The sequence below is a fragment of the Eufriesea mexicana genome, unplaced genomic scaffold (assembly GCF_001483705.2).
Source record: "Eufriesea mexicana isolate 0111107269 unplaced genomic scaffold, ASM148370v2 scaffold2646, whole genome shotgun sequence".
NCBI lineage: Eukaryota > Metazoa > Arthropoda > Insecta > Hymenoptera > Apidae > Eufriesea > Eufriesea mexicana.
Genome location: NW_016910740.1, coordinates 492176 through 511520, shown reverse-complemented (window position 1 = coordinate 511520; position 19345 = coordinate 492176). Strand labels below are relative to the sequence as shown.

General features: G+C 29.1%; 1 protein-coding gene across 1 annotated transcript; it reads left to right on the top strand.

Annotated features, from left to right (window-relative positions):
* Window positions 1–3463: 3463 nt before the first annotated feature.
* On the top strand, window positions 3464–12948 carry Hex70c (hexamerin 70c). The gene is made up of 7 exons (XM_017903976.1): window positions 3464–3685; window positions 4507–4840; window positions 6091–6506; window positions 7944–8260; window positions 9781–10136; window positions 12320–12712; window positions 12860–12948. The coding sequence occupies exons 1-7, from the start codon at window positions 3464–3466 to the stop codon at window positions 12946–12948; spliced, it is 2127 nt and encodes a 708-aa protein (XP_017759465.1).
* The last annotated feature ends 6397 nt before the right edge of the window (window positions 12949–19345 follow it).

Genomic DNA, 19345 nt, shown 5'->3' with positions numbered 1-19345 from the left:
TCGAAAGTTAGAACATCCTTTTAATCCTATCGACACAATTTAACAAATTCTATAAATCTACTTTTATAAAAATATATGGGTGCAGAATAAAATAGTTAAATTATTATAAGCTATATAAATTAATAAAAACTTTCCATAAATTTCCATAATAATTTCTTAAAATATTAGTAACACGTGCAGAATAAGTATTATTATTACTATACCTATTATTATTATACCAATGTTATTATACCAATATATAATATAATAATAAATAATATATAATAATATTATAATATATATTACTTACTAATATATAAATAACTATTGGACGTTAATATGTCAGTACATTATTATTATTATACTATTAATATAATATATCATTATGTAATATAACATAGCATTAACACAATATATTATTAATCACAAATTACAAAGTATAGAAGAATATAACTCATCTCGTATACAAAACATGAAGAAAATATTTACACACGTTCCTTCTAAATATATTTACATCTTGCAGTGATATACAGACATAAAATATGTCCTTCAGTGTTTTAAAATATATAAAATTAACACATTTTTTCACAATTCAAAATTAGGTTGTTCAAGGAAGCAAAGAAACACGAAATGAAAATTTTATGGTGAACAAAGTTGTACAATACTTTTAAATTCCTTATATTATAGTCAGTGAAGAAATTAATAAAGTACCATTGAAATAAGAACTAACTGTATCCCATACGTTCAAAATATTATAACATTCGTCACAAATAAGAATCATTTATTATAATATAATGAGACGATTCTCAAAATACCAATTTTTCCGTAAATCAATAATATTTAAAATATTTTGTCTCACGTTATAAAAATGCTTCCATTTTCTTCTAAATCGGCAATTCGTTTTCATACGAACTATATAAACAATTATACAAAATGTTTGATACGTTTTATGCTAAAATGTATTTGCCAAGAAATGGAATATATCTTTTACAATTGTACTTCTTATAATTATAAGTTTTCTTCTCCTTTTTTAAATCAACGATTAATACCGCATTTGTAAGGTTATTAGCGATAACTTGAAAAATATACCACATATAACAACATTTGATTATATAATATTATTGTCGATAAAATTTCATTTTATATATTTTGTTTCATTGAAACCGGCGAATTTTTGTTGTTATATAAAGAATCGAAATGTTGTAAAGAAATGTTAAAAGATTACAAAGTTCATGGATTTATGTAGATAAATTGGAAGTCAAAATAAGTTTCTACATTTTATTTATTCCGATTTTACATTTAAGTTTCAGGAGTACATAAAAAGAATAAAATAAATATTTTCAAAGTAAATATTCATATCTCAGAAAAATAAGAAACGTACGCTGTCGGCAATAATTTATTTAAAAAGAGAAAATACGTTAAAAATTTATCAAATATCTTCTGTATGAAATTGGAAATTAATGCTTGTCGATAATCACGTACGCGAAAGTGCAATGCATGTATATTTAAAATGAACTTAATTCCTGAATTAAATATAACATAACTGGAAATGACTAAAGAAAAATTTGAATCAAAAAAATATACATATGTATATAATTATTGTTACAGTATCTTGAATTACATATACATATATATAATTACTTATACATGTATAATACATTTATATATGTTACACTATATGATTAATAATATAATACATAATATAATATAAAATAATTTTACACAGAGTTGTTAAACTTTTTTCCTAATTTCATTTTTTTGTAAATAAAAGTTGTTTAAATTATTATCATTATTATCTGAAACATTTTTAAAGTACATTTCCAAATCACAAAGGAAAGGATCTGTAACAAAGAAATAATCATAAAATAATAATCATTGTAATAATAGCAATACTTATTTTAACATTTCCAATAATATGTCGAAAATAATAGTAATAATAATAATAACAATTTTAATATATAAAGTAATGATAATTTAAAAATTATAATTTGCCTAATGAATTAATTCGGCTATCCACAATGACAAATTTCAACCCTTAGAGAAATTGAACGTGTGACTGCTGATTAAAATAATTTCAACCTAAAATAAAAATTTAATAGAAATTTAATAAAATTTTATAAAATTTCTTTGACCACTTGGTCGAAATACAAAAAAATTAACAACGTTGAAAAAATGATTTTAATATTAAAAAGAATATTTCAATTACTACTTAATTCAAATATAAACGAATAAAATAAATTTAGCGTTAACTAAATATGACGATTATCTCCAAATTAAATAATTATCTTCGTTGTTTGCAATGAAAACCATTCTTTCAATCCTATCTTTTAAAATAAAAATATTTTATCGCCAATTAAAATCTCTAAAATTAAAGTGTAACAACAAATAGTACGAACTCAATAAAAATTACGAAACTGTATAAAATCTGTATGAAATTAATTATTTCCAAAATTGTAAATTAATTTTCTTTCCCAAATTCAACATAGATCTCAGAAAAATCATATTCCAGATCACATTCTACCAAAAAAGTTAATTAATCTGTAGCAACTTAATTAAATCTGACCTTAGCCAAATAAATACAGCACTGGTAACAGCTTCGCGTAGATACCGATTAACTTTACAACATTAAACTAATCTTCTCTTCCCAAAATTCAACATTGATCTTCACCCAACGCAGCGAAGACCATAACCAGGATCGAATTCTCTTAAAGAAAAAACAAGAATCGCTAATTAAACCATATCAACTATATCAACTTAATTAAATCTACCCCAACAAAATAAATATAGCACCGAAGATAACTTGACATTCACAAAACTAATTAATCGCACAATTATAAACCAACCTTTTCTCTTTCGACACTAATACCAATCTCCCCATCGAATATAATAAAAACCATAGCTAGAACCACCATTCTCCTAAACCAAAATCTTAAATGGCGTCTGCAACCCCACCACCCTATTAAACTTTATTAAAATTTTATTAAAATTACGCTATTAAACAGCACCCAAACAAAATAGCCCTAACACTATAGTGTTCCTCCATGTAAACCTAATTAAATTCGTTAATTAAACTCCTTCTCTCTCCTGTCGTCCTCCCAATGAAAAATTTGAAATCATCGACCATTCTACATTCGTCGGCCATATTGAATGAAATAAACGTAAGTCTCGGTACCTCCATGCGAAACCTAATTAAACTGTAATGCAGCAAAAGTCCAACGATTTTCACTCGATGTAACTTTCTCGCCCTCTCCTCCTCTCGCTGTAGAAAAAAATTTCATATCGTCTTTCGACAGATGCGCGTGTTAATAATCAACCGTACAAATATACACGGTATTGATGACACACGGTATCTCGGTAAGCACGATATGGGTCAGAGGTTCAGCGTGATTACTCTATTCGGAATAAGTATAAAAGCACGCGGTGGACCATAGTCCGGTATATAACGTTGAACCGTATCGAGGGTGTTCGATTTTTCATTACGGGGATGCTGAAGGTAACACTGTTGCTGGCGCTCAGCGCCATCTGCGCCACGCAGGCCGTGTCGCTATCCGGAAGTCGCACCGCCGACATGGATTTCATCCACAAGCAGAAGAAGATCTTCAACCTGTTGCTCTACGTGAGACAGGCGGACTTGAGCGACGCAGAGTGGTACGATGTCGGCAGGAACTACAACATAGAGAGTAACATGGACATGTACCTGAACAAGGTGAATCTCGATGTTCACGATTTCGTGAATAATTTAACGACGTGCCGATGCAAAGAGTGCAAAGTATTCGATCTCTTGCACCCTCGAAATTTCTTCCATTTTACGCTTTACTTGTGACGAAGAATTTTAATATAGTTCGTTACTTTGGGTCGAGGATTGTGGAAGAAAGGACGGAGTACGGATTAACCACTTGCGCTATAAAAACGTGCCACGCACGTCGAGATGCTTTTGTTCCAAAGCCGCCAGCGACGTGTATACCACGTCAATGTAACGCCTTACCGCATGTTACATTATAGAGCGCGGCACGGCAACCGAAAGTTAAATCGTAGCGCAAGTGGTTAATGTTGAAATATTAACCTACACTTGAAATGATACTTGAAATTTAAATATCAAAATTGCAAATATTAGGAATTATCATACCTGTTAGATATTACGTATAATGTAATAAGAAATTATTATCATAAATAATTATTATATACTACGGTAATGATAAATGATTAATCGAGATAAATAATTATTAGCGAATTATTAAATATCTTTGAAGCAATAGAGCAATAGTATATTATATTATATATACATAAAGAAATGATAAATATTAATAAAAATTAGCAGGAATATTAAAGTAAATATCGAATATTATTAATAAAGTAATGGATATCAAAATGTAGGAAAATCAATTTTTATTCATTTATTAAATGCCAGAGATAGATATATTACTATTGAAAAATCGCATCTGTTTCATTCTTGCTGTTACATACGACTTGACTCTAGTACAAAGAATCCAGCACGATGAAACTATATTTTTTACTCGTCTGTTTCAGACTGTCGTTCAGAATTTCATGTGGTGGTACAATCAGGGAATGTTCCTGTCCCGTGATGCCATTTTCACTACCTTTAATTTCGAACAAATGAAGGAGCTGCAGATGCTGTTCGAACTGTTCTACCAGGCGAAGGACTTCCAAACGTTCTACAAAACTGCTGCTTGGGCCAGAATTCACATGAATAATGGCATATTCACTTCAGCTTTCACCACCGCAGTACTCTATAGGCAGGAATGTATGAACATGAGACTGCCAGCGATCTACGAGATCTATCCTAATTTCTTCTACGATTCGAACGTTATCCAAGAAGCACAGAACCTGAGGATGTCTCGTAGTAACTATATAACTTACTCTTAATCGTTTACTATTTATTCATATTTATTCTTATTATTAATTGTCAGTTATGGTTCGTTAATTATTTTTGATTTTGTTCTTTATTATCGATCATTGATAATAATTAATCCTTAATTATTTTTTATCTTTATTATCAATTGTTATTGTGCTTTTTAATTTACTACGAATTTTGACTTTTTGCTATTCCACTATTCATTTTGACTTTTTGTCATTGACATTTATCTTATCGAAATTCACTTTTGTATTCAAGATGGATATTTTTTTTTCTTTCTTGTTAAATTTGGTATACGATATTTAATAATATGTGGTACTACATATTACATCATAAATATTACAAGACACGTGTGTGGAATAAATTATTAATTTCGATGATATGAGCTGTATACAATCCATGGAACGTAAACAATGATCGGTTTGGTAACAAACGTGTTTAATATTTTAATTTAGTTTCAAATCTGTTAAGCGTTTATATCATCACATTACGAAAAATAATATTTTATTCAACAAAATTTTATTTCTTATAATATCAAATATTTTATTTTAATATTTCGCTTTAAAGAATTTTATCCTATAATATAGTTAAATATGATAAATTTTACGTTCAAATTTTAATTTATTTATTTACAAACTCTTCTGAAGTGCAATTTATACAATTTTCAACGAGTCAAACTAGAAAGGAATTAAGAATAGAAATTTTATTTCGTAATAATCTTAAATTAACAGTATCTTTAAAGATATAAGAAATTATAATTCGTTTTATAAAATTTTATTTCACAGCTCTATTAAAAACAATCGATCCTTAAAATTTTCAAAATCGAAATTTACAGAAAATCTCTTTATTATTTATAAATCTCAATTTAAACCTAATTTCAATTGGCACTTGATAATCTGAATTCTTAGCTTAAACATAATTATTAAACAAAGAGAGAACTCGTTTCACTTTTTTAACTTAATTTCAGACCTGGAAAATAATTACAAAATGATCGTTAATTCTAATTTAATGGTATATTCAAAAATACAATTGTGTCTTGATAAAAATATGGAATAAAATTTAAGTAGTATAGGTGCATAGATATGAAACGCTCAAGTGATATAACATTCTAGAGAATTGACGATATATGAATTTAAAAGAAAGGACAAAGTTTTGAAAATCCACCCACTTCTTTTCTTTTTTAATGTTTTAAAAAGGATAATTATTTTATTATTAATTCCAAACAAAATATTATTTAGGTTTCGGTGCTGCAATGGACAATGCTGAAACGCACATGGTCTACGCAAACTATTCTAGCAAATACAAGATGCCATACAGCGATGATGAATACAAACTCGACTACTTCATGGAAGACGCCGGATTAAACGCGTATTACTACTACATCCGGCAAATGTTCCCCTTCTGGATGAACAGCGAAACGTACAACATGCCCAAAGAAATACGTGGTCAGCTGTACTATTTCTTGCACCAACAGCTTCTGGCTAGATACGGTCTGGAACGAATGTCGAAAGGCCTTGGTCCGATAAACGAATTCGACTGGAACAGACCCATTATCCCTGGATTTTACTCAACGTTGATGTACCCCAATGGCATACCTTTCCCACAGAGAAACAGATATTCGTCGGTGCCATATTACAAATACAAGAATCTTAGAGTGAGTATGAAATTTTATAGATATACTGTATTTTGGAATAAATCCAAAATTTATTTTTTATTTAATTCAGATTTATTTTAATTTAATATGTTTAATCCATTTTTAATTCATTTCATTACGTTGGCAGATAATTAGAGTTCGAAATCTAGATAATTTTTATTGCACTCTAGAGTCAATTAAATATGGATAAATGATTTAGTGATAATGATTATCGATAATGATTCATTTATTTTGATAAATGATTTAGCTTCTCATTATATCATTATATGTACATATCGTTATATCATTATATATATATAAATATATGTTCTAATGAAAGTAACCAATTTATCTTGACAATTTAAATAATATTCATGACATTAAATTATTATATCATATTTTAGAATAAATGAAGAAATTGTTAAGTTAATATGAAATTTAGCTTGGAAAACTAGATTACTACGCTATAAATTATATTTTAGAATGAAAGCTACAAATGTGTTAAAAATTATATTATATTATATTATATTCATAGATAACGAAACTTGAAAGTTTAAAAGATTTTTGAAAATTTTATTACTCTTTGAAGTGAATTAAAAAGTTATATTAATAGATAATTTGGGGAGGGGTTGTAACTCTTATATTATGCTTTATTATAACTCTTGTTGTATTTTAAAAATTAAATAATTTTTAAATAGTTATAACTCTTGTACTTTAGAGTGCAAGTCTTACAAATCTATTGTGTTTAAATGATTCAACTTGGGAGTTTATAAGATTTAATTGATTCAACAATGAATTAAAAATTGCTGTTTTATCCAATAATTTAGCTTATGAATTTATCCCTACGTTTTCTTGATAATACAATAACAATCTATCTGAACAGTGAACATCTATTACAAAATTTTAACCATTTGAACAACAAAATTTAGAATTTTTCTGTTAAAGTCACAAGAATTTTACAATAGAATTGAACGTTATTGAATGATATTGAACTATTGAGCAATAGAAATAACTATTGAAACAATAAAACTGTTAAACAATAATTGTATTGAACAATAAAATTTATAACCATATAAAAGTATTTCATCAAATGAATACTTACTACAAAATTATAACCACTTAATAATTTTCATTTTAAACTACAAAAGTTTTGCAAAGCTGGACAATATAAAGGGTGTCCCATTTAGGTCGAAACAACGAAAAATTCTGTAGGCAAAACAGTCTGTTTTTCCAATACTTTTAACTATAAAATACAAAAATACTAAACACTAAAGGATGAACCAAGATACTAAAAATATGCATCGTCTTATTTTATTTTAAATCACTTGTTTGCGATTTATTTTGCGCTGTGTCAACTCAAATGGGGTACCCTGTATATTCGAAGTATGCAAAAATGTCTGAAAAAGCGAAGAAATGCAAAATCTATGAAAAATCATTCAAAATTAATAACTTAAACAGGTAATCAAAGCTCTGGAGATGCGTATAATGGACGCCATAGACACTGGCTACATGTACTGTGGACGTGGAAAGAAGGTAGATATCTACACTCCAGAAGGTCTGAACATGATAGGCAACATGATAGAAGGAAACTCCGACTCTTGCGACAGCACATTCTACGGCATGTATGATGCTCTTGCTCGCGACATCCTGGGCTTCAGTTTCAAATACAAGAACAAAAACAAGATGATCCCCAGCGCCCTCCAATGTTACTGTACCAGTATGAGAGATCCAGCTTTCTACATGCTTTACCAGAGAATCATGACTTACTTCTCCAGGTACGTTTACTCTACTGATCTATCATGGTCTACTCTATCATCCTCTATTCCAAGTTTGCTCGTGAATAAATAACTCATGGTTCGTTCCTTAACTCTTCTTCTTTGCACTTCTTTGAGTTTCAATCGGTGACTCCTTATGTCAACGATTCGTGCAAGAATTGCCACGGGATAGAGAGTAATAGAAGGCTCGTCTGGTATTACTAGTAGTTACTAGTAATTAGTAATAATTAGTAGTAATTAGTAGTAATTACTAGTAATACCAGGTGAGTCTTCTACTATTTTCTATTCCTACTAATTATTAGTATTAATCCATATAATCTAGTCATGTTTTTGTTTCATTTTGCATTGCCTTGTACAGTGTGACACGAAGGTAATACAAACATTGTCTTTGAGGAAATATTACTATTACGTTAAGTAATAGTAATTTATAATAAGTGAACTATAACAGGCTTATATAGTCCTTAATATAAGCATCACATTTCATATTCCATAAGAAACTTTAGTTTTTTGTTACGTTTGTGTCATTCTATATTATTGAATCATTTTTATGCCATGGATTGTGATCTAAATTCAACGAAGGTGAGTTGTATTTTAATTCTAAAATTTAACTTTAACTATAGCTATAGTTTAATCGATGACTTAATTCAATACGAGTTATTTATAATATTTTAATATTTATATTTTACGGAATGGTACAATAATATACTATATCGTAACAGCTTTGATATAGCCTTCTTATTTTGAAATTTGTGGGAATCGAATCTTTTGAGTATATTTATTTCTGTTTTTTACTTTTACTTTATTTACACGTGTTCTATTTTATATTACTATATTTCTCATTAAATTTGATAAGATGGTTATCATGCAATTAGTATACACTTTTATAAACGCAATAGATAAATTAATTTTAAAAATGGTTTCAGTTAATTATTATTCGTTTTTAATTAAAAATTGTTTAATTAAAAATTTTAAAATACCAACGAAATTTACTTTCAATCTTGATTTCAATGTTGATAGACGAAACCGAGTAAAATATATTTTATTTCATTTGACAGTATTCGAACAGTAACTAAATAGTAAACCTAAGAGCCGAATAAAAATATAAAACTAAGTTCATAAATTTTGCAATCGTTTTATCGTCGAAGTGATGAAGTATTCTAACCTTTCATTATTGTTACACATAGATTCGCTAGAAATGTAAACGACGCGTTGAGACTAATTCGACACTCAGAAATCATACGGAAATCATAAATAGGAAGATTTTTCTATAAATAGGAATCTAACCTAAACCTAACCTAACCTAAACCAAATCGATCTGTAAGTCTCGAAGCTTATGTTCAGTCAAACATGTTTACGAAAAATCTATGAAATTAATAATAATTGATAATGTTATAAAAATTTCAACGCTATTTAAAATTATAAAATTATAAAATTAATGTTCAAAATTGATAACATTAAAGCTCACAAAAATGTACGACTTCATTAATTTTTACCGACTATTACGAATTATGTTCATATAGGTACAAGGAATTACAGCCTGCATATACTCAGAGTGATCTACAGATGCCAGGAGTCACATTCGAAACTGTGAATATGGACAAACTGTATACCTTCATCGACGACTGTGATAGTCTGATCAACAATGCCGTAGCAGTTCCGAACATGAAGGCTGGAAAGTCTCTGCGTCTGAAAGCACGTCGTTCTTGCATGAATTACCAACAGTTCACCTATAGGATGAGCATCAACTCTGACAGGGAAACGAAGGGAATGCTCAGAATCTTCCTTGGACCTGCTTTCGACGAGGTCAAGCAGGACATGGTCTACCTAGGCAAATACAATAACTACTTCGTGGAAATGGACCGATTCGTCGTAACACGTTAGTATCTCGTATATTTTCAATTTTCAATTCGTTCTAATTATAACTTTTCGTATAATTTAACAGGAGTTCGATTACTCCAACTACTAACAAAGTTTCGATCATCATCGGCATTAGTTCAATTAATTATCGTGTGACACTAGCACCATTTTGATAACCTAAACATCAACTTCCAAGTGCTTTTAAGTCTTTAAATATGTTTTTAAATGTTTCCAACCAAGTTTTCTATTCATATACATTTTTATTAACATATCTGATCATCTTGTTTCCTTTATTCGAAACTTTCTTTTTAAGAAATGTGTTCCACAATTATGATCCTATTTATAAATATTTTAACCTTTTGAACACTATGGACATATATGCATTCGGCAAAATCGTTCAACATGAGCTATGAACGCATATATGGGTATTCACATAACTATTCCATTTTGGGCTATGAACACAGATATGGGTTTTAATACAACCATTCGATTTGGGCTATAAATGCATGCGATTGATGCTTAGCACACGCTTAATGTCGCATAACTCAGCGATCGAAGGGTTAAATTCTTGTCTTTGTTTCTTTATCTTTAATCTTTTCGCTACTACGGGTGACTATAGTCACCGGCCACGAGGCGTCATCTACACAAGATAGGTGATTATAGTCACTGGTCACAAAAATTATGCCAAAAATTAAGACCAAATCCTTTTAGCTCTCCTCGCATAGAATTGCAAACGCTATTGGCGTGGTCGGGTTTTCTTTTCTTTTTCTTCTTCAAAAGACTTGGCCCCGAATGCTAAAGACTGCACGATCGTAATGTTTCCATCTTTGGTACGGCACGTAGCGAAGGGGTTAATTTAGTATTAGTACAGGATTTATATCACTAACACTATATATGAGAATTATGAAAAAGATAAACCGTCTGTCGTATGTAAGTTTGGATTTGATGAATCTTAGTAATGAATTCAGAAACTGTTTTCGTATTTTGACGCTAAGGTCGCCACTGGCGTAACGCATTCAAAATGGCGCTAGTATTACGTACTTTATGGATCAAACTTCGCCTTCACAATTGATCATTTAAAAATTATTTTTAACATAGATCGCTTATATTAATAAATTATTTATTATCAGTTGTATTACACTTTCACGTTAAATTATTAATTTGTATTTCACTTTGTGTGAATGTTTGGTTTACCAGTAGACTCATTGGACTTAACCATTCGCTATCTTGTTTTAATGATGGATCGTCTATAATAAGATTTTCGTTAGAAAACAATTATATGCTTCGAAAAACAAAATAACATAAAGTACAATGTTTTTTTTTAAATTAAATATTTTAATGTCATTTTTTTATTCGAATTTTAAATTCTGTCGAAGTATTTACTTTCCGTTAAATATTATTAAAGCTACTTTTGTATTCTTACATTCATCAACAGTGTCAATGGTTTACAAATATTTATAAGGTTCTTGAACAGACACGTATCTGTTTTTGTAGAGACACATCACTCATATAAAAATAAACGCTTCATATCATTTGCCAACAATTAAGAATAAGCTCATACATGTGCTTATGCAGCAAGATAGAGGTAGAAGAATTGGCTGAGTTGTTCTTGCGTTAGCATTTTGCTTCTTTGCTTTTATCTTATTAATTATCTTTCAATAGTCCTAAACAGTTAAGCTTCTTAATTCTCTGCTATACATAATATTTGGTGAATGCACCTAATAAATATCCACGGAGTTTGCAAGCATTTTGCATAGTCGATGGCTTTCACACTTTGATTTACGTCCACGTTATTAAAAATTTAAAAGAGTCTTCTATTTTAACATCTGAAAATGTGAGTCACCCATATTTTAATGTCCATAGTATGTTAAATAATACAAAGTGACATCGAGGTTTCACTTAACATAAATCACAAATTCGACAAACAGTATCTAACCTAAATTCTATCTACTTTTATAGTCCAATATGAAAATAACAGCATTAACACAGACTGCAATCTCAACAAACAGTACCTAACCTAAATTCTTTCTACTTTCGTAGTCCAACATGGAAATAACAGCATTAACATAGACTACAATCTCAACAAACATTACCTAACCTAAATTCTTTCTACTTTCGTAGTCCAACATGGAAATAACAGCATTAACATAGACTACAAACTCAACAAACAGTACCTAACCTAAATTCTTTCTACTTTTACAGTCCACCCTGGAAATAATACTATTGAACGACTTAGTTCAGACTCGTTGGTCACAACACCAGACATGATGCCTAGTGACGTATACAATGAAAAATTGGACAAGGCTATCAGCGGAAGCGAGCCATTCATGTACTCTGAAAGGATGATCGGCATGCCCGAACGTCTCACTCTGCCACGTGGCAGACCAGAAGGTATGAGATTCAAGATGTTCTTCTTCGTGAGTCCCATTGAAGAGAGCACCATGATGTCGTACAATCTACCAATGTTCGGAAAAATAATGTTCGACGGCAAACCGTTCGGATTCCCATTGGACAGACCCATGTGGCCAAAATGGAATATCCCGAACATGTACTTCACAGACGTGTACATTTACAGCCGTGAGAATAACGTTGAAAGTATGCCCTACTGAACGAACGTATTTTTCCTAAACAGCGTTTCTCCTTTATCAACCTTTACAATATGTCAAAAGTATCTTTGAATAAAGGATTTTGAATAAAACTATTGGTTTGATTCATTTGTTAACGTCCTTTCATATTATGTAGGTTATTTAGGTATTTCAGGTGATATTTTATTTGTTGCGGCCCTAGGACCACAAGTCCCAAGTCAAATGGGGGACTGTGTTATTTTCTAATTGTTAGTTATCTTTGACTCGTGGACACTCGATCTCACCCGACCACCACTTGGGTGAATTTTAGCAAGGATCAATAAATCTCCCTTGAAACGATGAGCATAAGGACCCAATTTGTTTCACCATCCATTATCACCGAAGAACGTCGAGACTGATACACACCCTCAATATTATTCACAACCAATAGGAAGACACACAACCGCCACTTACATTTCACAGCAACCAATCAGAATATATACGAATTTATAAAACCACCGAGACAGGAGTCGCATAGAGAGCCCCCAAATTTCAAAAAGACAAGACAATCACGACCGAGGAGTTCTACCTCAATTTAAAGACAGCCAAGACAAACCCACTACGATGAACTCACCCCCAAAGAATAGTCGCACATCAGAACTCTTTAGTTCACCCTTAACCAGGTCTAGCAAGATTAATTTAGAGTAGACCACATCACTGCAACATTGTCGCATCTGCGTAACGGGCCTTACAACCTCGCAAAGCTCCGAACGCGAGAGTTGCAGTGTTTAGGACGCAACACTATTTATGCCAATAACTTTTGTTAACGCTAAACATATCACAGCTAAAATTACTGATTTTTAATTTTTTATTAGAAATTTTACATTCAACGTTTGTTGCGCCGCGTGGAAGTGGATGAGCTCCACGCGGAGGGGGCAGCGTATGGTATACTTGTGATGCCCCCTTATTCTCAGTGTACCAAATCCCTTACGAGACACTGAGCACTTAGGTGGTAATAAAGCGCAGATTGCTGGTTGTAATTACGCTTTATTCTACGATTATGATGTGGGTGTGTGTGATTGGTGTGTGTGTGTGGTGTATCATCTTCTCCCTTGGTGTTTTTCGTTTCGTTTTCCGTCTTCCGTTTACCGTCTTGCGTCTTCCAGTCCTAGTTCACGTCTGTCGTGTCTTGTCTGAGCTCCAAAACCGTCTTACGTCATCTGATGTGTTTTGTTTAATTTCTCACGATCGTTTGATGTCTCGTTCTACAATTTTTTGATCGTCAAGAAGGACGACGAGGCGTGTCTTCCACATTTGCCGTCACGTGTGCAACACGTTATCGTTTTGATCACTTCACTTCGTGATTTTTCTTCTAATACACGTACAATCGATATCTCGGTACCTTCTCTTATTCCATTTTGTTTGAAGTCTTTCTTCTTTCACATTTTCATTTACAGATTATTTGACCTATGTAGTAGGTGTGTTCAGTTATCAACTGGGGGTGACAAATATACGTAAATATACAAAAATATGCACAAAATGTATATATTCAATCAGCATTCAATAATCGAAATATATGAGATGGCGTATTATCGTTTGTTTTTTCTACTCACATTACGAAAGTTATATTTTGGAGATTGTTTTCTTTTAATTTTATGTATAATTATTAATTAAATCCATTATTTATTTCAACAATATTATTCGAAGTGATGAAATTGTTTTTACGGTTATTATGCACAGAGATAATTTTCTTTTTTTGTTAATTCGTTAACCTGATTGGTGAAATGTATAAATGGAATTTATAATACTAAACTATATAAGATATGATATTATGAAGAAAATCTGGATAAACTATAGCAAAGTGTTCTGAAAATTGGATAAATTTTACTTCGCTACGCCTTTAATACAATTAAGTCGTAACTTAACCTAACCTAACCTAACAATTCTTAATCTCGTAATCTTATTAATCTTATAATTGTTGAAATATGCTTAAGTTGGAAATATTGCAGCAAATGTCTTTTTTCATAAGTTAGTAATATGTCTTCTATGTAATAAGAAAATAAAAATAAAACGGTAAAAGCGCATCTGTGTTGATTGAGTACATTTGTGGATATTCAATTTATTTCTTTTAAAATATTATTCAAACAAAAACAAAACAAATAAACTTTTTCAAATTTTAATTACATTGTAACATAAATGTGTATCGTCAAAACTTATATGGGTATTAAATATCTTATAATATTTAGAAGTTAAAAATATAACATAATTAAGTCATTTTATGTAATTCATTTATTTCAAATACAAAATTTGAATGATATAAATAAAAATATCCATTTCCAAAAATATAACATTTTTTATTTCTTCGATATATTTCAATTTTGTCAACCATAAATTTTTGTATCGATGTAAAGCACAAAATATCTACACATATAGAACATATAGAATATCATCAATTTTCAGTTACCTAATTCAGATCTTGTACTAAAATTTTGCAAAATTTTTGTTCAAACGAATAATTAAGAATCGATATATTTAATCTGTTCTTTATCCAAAACGTTCTCTATTAATACATAAAATAAGAATGAATATTGCACTCAAAGCACAAAACAATTTTTTTTAAATTATTCATTTATAATTTTATGTATTGATAACATTATGAAAAAAATAGTTTTTTTTAACTTTCAGTAATTCTAATAAAATTTTAATACAATTTTAATAATTTTTGACATATTTTATTAATTTCTTGCCAGTATATTTCTATTCTAATAAATTCACCTGTCTTTGAGAATCTGGAGTGAACGATATAGATCATCAGGTATTCATAACAAATGAAATGTTTTTCACAATTGAAAAAAGATATAAAGAAGTTGTAAATTGTTTTAAGATCTTTAAATTAACGTATTATAAAAGGAAATTGTATATGCATATTCAGTATTTAATAGGTTTCACTCTATCTCGTTTCATTTCCTTTTCTATTTCCTTTTTATGAAACAAATTCGTTTATAGCGTGATTTAATTTGATAAAAATATATAAAGACATGAAAATAGTTAAATCAATAGTCAAAATATGAACAATTTTCGAATCTAGCTGAACTATTTTAGTTGGAATAAAATTTTAAATAAGACCCAGGTCGTCAAGTCTCAAATCTTATTTAATTTACCTATTATTAAACTACTATACTTTACTACTATATTTTTGCATTAGTATTGATATTATTAATAATTAACGTAATGCTTTTAAATAGTACGATAAAAGAGGAAACGCATAGATCGAAGATTTTCACTCTCATCCTATTTCTTTTTATCCCTAAATATTTCACAATGATATCTACCTTTTGCTAGCTCTATTATCATAATTTCTACTTTATAGTTATATGATGTTACAAGACAAAACTAACACGTAATGTAATTAATATATGCAATTACATAATATTATATAAAATAATGCAATATATAATTTTTATATAAATCAATTATAGTAGATATTTATATTAATTCAACTAATTTAAAAACAGAAGATTAAAAAAGTTTTATACGATTTATCTTCATATTTTGTATAATTTAGTATTATAAATTTCATTTATGACCTTGAACGTCACTCCAAGATTATCAACTTTCTTTCTCCATTTTAATACTTATATTTTACAGTAAAATATGGAAAAGAGTTGAACAACTTACAATGTAATTTTAATAATAAAATTAATAAAATTTTAATAAAATTTTAATCTCAACAAATTTTACAATTTTTAACACTTCAGAAAATGATGAACTTAAAAAAATGATTTATATGTAGGAGTTGCATATTTTTAAAGACTAACGACCAGTTATGTAAATAATGTTCATAAAAATGCATTTGTTCAAGTAACATATTAATAATTCCTACATGTTAAAAATATTGGGTAATAAAATAAATAATGTTGTTCTTGAATGTTTATTCAAATTTCAAGGAACGATATTACTTATTTGGTTACCTAATATATTGATAATATTTAATATGCCAATTATTGCAAAATTTAATTCATTATCACATAACTTTAAATAATATAAAATAATAACATAAATTTTAAGAAGTATTCTAACATCCTTCCATTACTATTACAGTAGAATATTTTATTATTGAAATAATTTACTAGTCAAACATAGTTCTTTTATTACTTTACTATAAATCTGAAAGACGAAACGAATGATATTGATCGTGGAAATGAAATAAGAAATATTTTTTAAATTGTCATAGAAAACACTATTCTATATAATTGTCCATATAAACACAAAATTAATTCAACGTAATTTAGGAAGGTATATGCATGGTAATATTAAGTATTATCCATAGCGATAAAATGTTCAAAACAAATTGGATAATTTTAGAAGAATTACATTTTGGTGTTATTAATTTTGTCCTATGTGGACAGTTAAAGAATATACATATGAATAATAAATTCGTTTTGTAAAATGGAATCAAATCTCTCAATGCATTAATCGAAGAAACCTAATATTTTCTAAAAAAAAATATTAATCAATTTATGTTGAGAAAACATATTTTAACTTTGTGACATAAATAGATTATTACTTTACACCTAAACATGTAAAAGAAAATCAATTTCTTTTTTTCACATATAATACTCATTTCATATGTCAAAAATATTTTCATAAACTTTGGAATGAAAATTCATGAAAGTATCAAAAATATATATACAGGTGACCCTCCTATAACACGGTAAATAGGTTCCTAGAAAATACCGTGTTGCGTGAAACCGTGTTGTATGAGACCCAGAGCCAGTACGAAAATAATTAAATTATGTTTCGAAAACATACTAAAAAGAAATTTCTTTTTTATTTCTACATAAACAACTTGATTTTTATTAAAAATATAAACGTATGTACAACACAAAACAAAAACAAAAATATTATTTTAATTTAACGCAACATTAATTTGATAAATTTCTTCGTTGTCACTGCTTATATAGAAGTATAGTGTTGTACAAAGGTTTTTGCAATTTTCTTATTGTGTTAGAGCTAAACCGTGTTATAGGATGCCGTGTTGCAGGAGGGTTCCCGCAATTTATGAATCGTGTTATAGGAAACCGTGTTGTAGGAGGGCTACCTGTATATAATTATAAAATTGCGTCAAAAGTTTCAATAATATATGTTATCAGACTGCAACGATTCATGATCAAATAAAAAATTTATTTTTAACTATGATTCAAACCCTTTCTCAATTTTTAAATGAATTTTTCTCCAAATTAGAAAAATATTATGCTAGAAAAATATTTCAACTTTGTATAATCATAAATTATAAAACAATGCAATTTTTCGACACAGTTACCTTTTCATTTCATAGTAGTTTTGTATTGCACAAGGACAGACAAATATAAATTTTTTTATCTATGATTTCTATATTTTACTTTTACCAAAAATTTCAATGCACACACTTTCAATATATAATTTAGTATTACATCGATTAGTTCAAAACAGACCAATTTTTGATAATAATTCTTGACGAGAATCTCTTACTGGATAATATGAATTAAATTCATCAAAGGATCAATCATTTATTGTAAGTAATGAATATACTATTGCTATTTGTTTTAGAAAAATAGTAAATAACATCGAAAAATTAATCTTGAAAATAAACTCGTTCATTTTCTGTAAACAGTGACGGTAAAGGAAAGTTTACATGTTTGACAGTATGAAGAAACACCATAATTTTACAAGAACGAATTTTACAACAGCAATGAGTTTTCCATAAATATAATTACTTTTATTATCATACTATATTTATTAGACCATGATCAGTATAAAAATTACAGATACTTATATTCATAAATTCTAATTTTAAACTTTCCTTTATCCGCCACTGTATATTTTTGAACACTAACCAGGGACTCCAACAGCTTGCAAAATTCAATTTTCCTAAATTTTATCGTATACACAAAAATCATAAAAAAGTAACATCTAACACCATATCTAAATTTTATGTATTACGAAGGATAATCAAGAAGAATTTGTAAAATTTCGTTTTCTCGAATCAGTTCTTAAAACAATTATTTATAAGATGTGAAAGAAACTTAACCCTTTGCACTCGACGATTTTTTGGCTAAAGGAGGTTACGAGTAGAAAAATTTTATTTTTTGAGCAGTAAATAACAAATCGTATAATAATTAACACGTAGAATTATTTAATTTCGATACCTAGCACACTGTTACGTTACATTAAATTTGATATATTAATTAATATTAGTCTTTCAAATCTTATGAAATGGTGACTAAAGCTCACCTCTCGAGTGAAAAGGGTTAAAATTTAATACAGCCTAAGAAGCATCACGAGTGAGCAAATTTTTCAAACATCCTGTATAACCAAATTCAACATAATTTCAAATTCGGTTCCTTTGGAAACTGCTATTTTCCCAAATTTCTGGTTTCTCGAAGAATTAAAAATTAAATTTGAAGCTTTTCGCAGATGAACCTAACACTCCTTCAGAGCTGGGGTTACGCACTTTAGACGTGCAATAAATCCACGTATACCATCTTTTCACTTTTTCTCCTTCTCGACACCATCGAACCGAGATTGCCACGTCTGTTATCGTTCCATTTTTAATCTTCTGTCTCCAACGCCACAGGGAACGCACTTTTGACGCACTTTCAACACTTCTTCCTGCGTATGGTCA